This window comes from Rattus rattus, chromosome 11 (genome assembly GCF_011064425.1).
Source record: "Rattus rattus isolate New Zealand chromosome 11, Rrattus_CSIRO_v1, whole genome shotgun sequence".
Lineage (NCBI taxonomy): Eukaryota > Metazoa > Chordata > Mammalia > Rodentia > Muridae > Rattus > Rattus rattus.
Window position 1 is genome coordinate 75,400,078 of NC_046164.1, and position 6,000 is coordinate 75,406,077.

A 6,000-nucleotide genomic window follows, 5' to 3' on the forward strand; every position below is an offset into this window, starting at 1 on the left:
GATTGGACATCAAAACAGTCAACTTTGTTACTCATCAGAGCAATTCTGATACTTTCTAAAAATAGAAGAAAACTCAATTCAGGGTCAAAAACATTAACTCTCCCTAATCAAAACCATGACATTAGGGTGCTGCAGAATGACCACTCTCAGCAAACAGGTCATCTTAACACAAGCTAAGTCACTTCTTCCCCTTCTCGCTGGTCAAGGCCACACTATTTTCAAATGAATATCTACTGAGAGATCAGTTGTGCATTGGACAAAGTACCATAATTGGGTTAAAAATGAAAATAAAATTTACAGTGAATACTTATGTGCATGACTTACACACTCCAGCCTTTTCTTATTTCCATCCACCTCGAGAGCAAGATGGATGCAAATAGTCGCCCGTGTAGACTGTTCTACACCCCTGTAAAGCCAGTCAAGGTCACACATTAACGACGCATCCTCGGCAACTCTAGTGCCTGAAGTGTGCAGCCATTTACAGACCACTCAATATGAGGGCATTATTATAACCAGCCTCTTTTGCCCACAACCCTGCATTTTCAGGTAAGACAGGATAATTGTTTTGTTTTGAGAAAACCGAAGCTTGAATCTTTTAAAAGACCTGCAATTTACTGCAAAGTGATCCAGAGGTAACAAAGGAAGCAGGAGGCTAATGGCTGCCTGCACCAAAAGCCTCTCAATCATTTTGCAGTAAATAATTATGGAAAGTGACATGACAAGAAGCCATGTGTGCTCATGGCTAGTCATTTGTACCACCTACATGCCTCCAACAGATACATAGGGTGTCTGGGTTTTTGGTTTGCTTGTTTGGTTTTTGGTGCCATGCAGATTTTTGTTTTGTTTTGTGCAGCATATGCACTGAAGGACTTGCTGACAAGAACTGCCAGTATATTTGCTGAAATGATGTATAGGGACAATAGAAACCACAAAGTAGTAGGGTCTCTGCATAGGTTTTTTTTTTTTCTCCTCTCTTTGATTTTCTTAAAAACATATTTCTATATACAGTAGCCTGAGAAACATCTCAACAATAATTTGAATTGGAGTTCTAGCTCCAACTTCTCAGGAATGTGACTATTTTCATTAGCTGGGATATCTGCCAAATTTAAAAGAAAAAAAAAATACGACTCTGAATGGTTCATAGTAGCACTTCAAAAACAGAACAGAAAAGTTGGTTGCTTCCCATAATTTGTACAATGCCATTTTCTGACAGAAAGCAACAAAGACCAACACCTTCAAAAAGCAAATATTTATGACGGACTCTCCATGTTTGCAGATTTCTATTGTCCCTAGTCCCTGGGACGAGGATCAGTGAAATGCTACAATTAATCCTCATCCTTCTGCTATCTTCCTACAGTGGGAAGAGAGGCCATGAACCATCCCCTGCAGGAGAAATAAACCTCAGAGATTGGTTAAGACGTAAAAACCCACCACTATGACATTTACCACTTAATCTTACAAAGGCAGGTCAAAATTTTAATATAAATTACTTTTGCCAACACATAGCTTATGCATTCTTTGCTCCTTTTTTTGGAGGATTCTCAAATTGAAATCTAAAGATTTACATATGATATATTACTGTTATATGGTCTAATGACTAAGAAAATTTCTCTGGTAACCAAAGCTGATGCCATATATGGTAGTGTTCTTGGCATATGCTCTATATGCCTCAGACCACTTCCACATTCTTTCTATTCAGCTAATTATAGCTTAGTAGCCACTGGTGAAGGATTGTGAAGACCCTGTCATTTCTACAGAATAGAAAGGCAAGGCTAGTTACTGCAATTCAGCCAAATAAAAAGAAAAAAGGAAAACAAAAACAAAAACCAACCCCTTGAAAAGGAGAGGTACTGCACCTTTGCAAAATTGAGCTGGCTCACTGCAGCTGAGCAACAGAACCACCGCTGAAGCAAGAAAGCGAGTTGGTCTATACAGGAATATACAGGACTCCAAAATGAAAACGTTACAGCAGTCAACAATAGCTGCAACCTCAATTTTCATTGCTGCCTCAGAGTTTGAAACTATAAACAGTTTCTGCAAACCTAATGCCAGCTTCTCAGCTCCTTTACTAAAAGTAGGAATTTGTTCTCCGCAGCAAAGAAACAAACACTCAAAACACATAGGTAAATACAGCAGGACATTATTGAAAACAGCTGCCTTGTAGTACAAAATACAGTACAAGTATACGGATGTCATTAGAACATCAAAAAATACTATTGCTCCCATACAATTTAGGAAACATTCTTTGCAACGGAGAAAAATTTAAAAGAAAAGCTTTAAAAAAATCTGTTTAAAAATTCTACTGTGGATGATGAGAGTAGAGAAATAGTCTGTAAGGGCACCAATGTTTGTGGCTCTTCCATTTTTAAGTCTAAGATCAACAATATTCTGAATCAGTCTATTTTTTAAAAGCCTAATTTTATATACACAAATATTTCCCTCCCTCTCAGCCACAGACACAAAAATGACCTTTTTGTATATTACTTATTTCCCAATAAATACAAAAAGATTGTATAGATTGAATACCAAAATAAGATAATAAAAAGGATATGCAATAAATTAAAAAGGCAGCTCAAATAAAGGGCAGGCATGCAGTTAAAAAAAAAATACCCAGATTGTGGAGGTGGGGTTACTTGCCTCCTGGTTCTTGAGAAGGTGTCACACAGATACCTGAAAACTTTGGAAAGAGCATTAGCTCCCATTCAATTCAAAGTTGCCTAGGTCTATGACATCTCTAGGAATACCTTTTGATGGGGTGGGATTAACTTGATTAGAAAAATCATTTATACTGAAAATCCATTTAAAATATAGAAGAGGCGATCCTTGAAAACCCCAACTTTTATTCTTGAAAGACAGCTGGATAAACCGGCAAATGCCAGTTTGTTGAAATTTCAAGATGGTATAAAAATGCTTCCAGGATAGAGTCAGCATTCGTGTTCACTTCAGTTCCATTCACAGATGGATTCAGCTTCCACCGGGTGCAATGCTTGAATCATTCATCCACCATTTGCCAACTTTGATTGTGAGGTACTGAATATGATGGATCAAGTTCTTAAAAATTTATTTTAAAAGAATAAATGATGCTGGAATTCTGGACCTGAGGATCGATCGTCAGTATTCAGTAAATCCAGAGATGAAACTGAAGGTGAACTGAGACTTCAGTTCTGGTTATTTCCAACTTCTCTGCGAGGATGTGTATCTCATTAAAGCTCAGTTGTGGCCACAGTTCCTTTTTGCAGATAGTCAAGTTTTAAGGTTTAAAATGCAGCCAGCCAGTGGCTGTAACAGCCGAATTAGCCATAATTCACTAGCTCTTACCGTGGAGCCATTGGGATCCAGCTCTCACTCACGCTAAGCCATTTCTTGGTAATGACCTCCATACTTAAGAGATCAAGGGAAGAACTTTAGTGAGCAGCAACCAATCCACTCAAACAGTCCACCTTGTGCTTTATGCCTGACTTCTTGTGCCTACCTCAGCAATCCCCATTGTAAAAATTGCTTTTGTTTTGGAAAAAATTTTTTTTGCCAACTTTTAAACTATTTTAGTAATGGATTCTAGTTCAAGCTTTGATATCTGAATTCATTTGCATCCCGGAAAACAATTCTGCAAAGAAAAGACAGGGGCCTTGGTCCAGGTTCCATGCAAAACCATTTTTTAAAATGGATCCAATCTTTGAATTCTCCAATGGCTTCTTGCATTCTTCTCTTGCCCTGTCCATGATTGTGTAAAGTTGCATTCCTTTTCATAAACTTGTACCCTCAGAACCGGGTAACTGCAAAGGCCTCTTTCTTCTCAAAGATTCCATTAAGACCTAGATCCAAAATGCCGATGGAGGTGAAGGGATAGATGCTGCAGTAGTGAGGCCTGGAGGGCTCCTAAGACCAGATTACCCAGCTACAACACAAATTCAACTATCGCCAATGATGAGTCTGGGTAACCCAGATGTGGTTTTGGTCCCAGACGTCCGAAGATCTATCCCCTCCAATGTTTTCCTGATGAATTTACGAACCTCGGTTTTAAACAACAGAAGCTGAGACTCTTGCGCAGGTGAGGAGATGCTGCTGTCCTCTTTGCAGGTTGCTGGCAGTTCCTTGGAACTTAACTGCTTTTCTCTAATTGTCTGTGACTGTTTTCTTATGGTTATTTCTCTTAACTATATTATTTTATTTTTTGTTTTCTTCGTCTGCGGCCTCCCCTGATCCCTCTCCACTAGCTCACTGGGGACGAGTAGGAAAGGGAACTCTCTAGCCAAGGGGATGGTGGTGGGGTGGGGGAGGCCAGTACGGGAAGCTGCCGCTTCAATCCTCATCCACTTCCTCACCCTCGGACTCGTCGCCACCGCCGCTGCCCCCACCGCGTCGCTCGTAAAGCTTATCCCTCTGTCGCTCCTGGATTTCTTTCATTTCATCTGCATACCGACAGAAGGCGCCTCCAAACTTGCCCCAGGCCTTGAAGGGCACGGTGATGGCATTGCGGTAGGATGGCTTCACCTCGCTCACTCGCAGGAACACCCCGTACTTGTTGCAGCCGACGTCGAAGAAGAAGCGCTTGGAGTCCACCGTGATGGAGGTGCCCTCCGGGAGCTCTCCGTACAGGCCGCCCCCAGGGCCGCCGGCGCCGCCTCCCGGGCCGCCGGCCAGCTCGTCATCCTCGCCCCCGTAGTCGTCGATGAGCTTGGCGAGCGCGTCGCGGAACTCGATGAGGCCCTGCGCGGGCAGCGCGATGGTCTGGCCGCTCTGCAGGCCGCCGGGCCCGGGTCCCCCGCCGAAGCCTCCACCGCCGCGGTTTACCGTCTGACGGATGCGCAGGAAGCGGCCGCGCTGGTTCTCCTTGAGGTCCAGGTAGTACTTGCGGTTCTCGCGCACCAGGAACTCGCTCTTGAGCGCGCGGCGCGGCCCGCCGCCCTCCTCGGCGCCCGCCGCCAGCTGCTCCGGGCTGCTGGGACCCAGCTGCGCGTAGTGCTCGATGAAGTCGCCCAGCGAGTCGCGGAACTCGGCGGCCACCGCCATCGAGAGCGTGAGGCGGCTCTTGGAGCCGCCCGCGCCCACCTCGGCGATCTTGAGGAAGCGGCCCTTGGCGTTCTGCTTCACGTCCAGGTAGAAGCGCTTGTTCTGGATGTCCAGCCGCTTCGAGGCCAGCTCCTGCGTCTCCTGCTCGCCGCCAGGCCCTCCGCCGCCGCGGGGCGCGGGCTGGAAGCTGCCGGGCCCGCCGCCGCCGCCACCGCGCTCGCTGCCGCTGTCGCCGTCCGCCATCTTCTCGGCCGCCGCCTCGCCGCCGCCCGCTGCGCTCGCGCCCCGCCCTCCGCCCTGCGGCTCGCGCTCCGGGCCCCCAGCCTCGCCCGCCGGCTCCTCACGCGCGCCGCCGCTCATCGCCGGCCGCCGCCGCCCCCATCGCCTCCGCGCCCCCCCCCCACGCGGCTTCCGTGCAGCACGGCCCGCTTCCGGCGCGCGGCTCTCGTGACGTCACTCCGCCCCTCCCGCCGCCGCCTCCCGACCGGAAGACCCACACACCACGCCGGCGGGACGCAGAGGTGACGTCACTGGCCGCGCCGGGAAAGCGCCTTGCGGCTCCCAGGGCGAATCTGTTTCTGTCTGTTGGTTTTGGGGGCCGCTTTCTTGCCGCTTTACTGACGCTCCTGGTTTCAGAGGGTTTAGTGTACGATTAGATGACTCTGTTGCTTTGGGGCTGTGGTAAGGCAGAACATTATGCTGAGAAGCACATGAATTACTCAAGAGTGGAGGCGCTCACCTCATGGCGCCCGGGAAGCAGAGACAGGAAAGGACCAGGGACATGGGATCTTTCCAGATCACACCCCAGTAACCTGTTTTCTCCAATGAGCTCCTACTTCTCAGTAATGCTACTAGATTAATAATCCTCAGGGATTAATAGATTGATTAGGTCAGAGTCTTAACGATTGGACCCAATAGCCTTCAATAAATAAGCCCGTGTTCTAAAATAAAACAAAAAACCAGAACACCATCTTACTCTGTAAACTCCCT

General features: G+C 46.7%; 1 protein-coding gene across 1 annotated transcript; it reads right to left on the reverse strand.

Moving 5' to 3' along the window:
* Positions 1-904: 904 nt before the first annotated feature.
* Purb (purine rich element binding protein B) lies at positions 905-5,397 on the reverse strand. The gene has a single exon (XM_032917165.1). The coding sequence runs from the start codon at positions 5,368-5,370 to the stop codon at positions 4,300-4,302; it is 1,071 nt and encodes a 356-aa protein (XP_032773056.1). The 5' UTR covers positions 5,371-5,397; the 3' UTR covers positions 905-4,299.
* Positions 5,398-6,000: the final 603 nt, after the last annotated feature.

Coding starts and splice junctions, on each gene's coding strand:
- Purb (XM_032917165.1), bottom strand. CDS start 5,370: ATGAGCGGCGGCGCGCGTGAGGAGCCGGCGGGCGAGGCTGGGGGCCCG.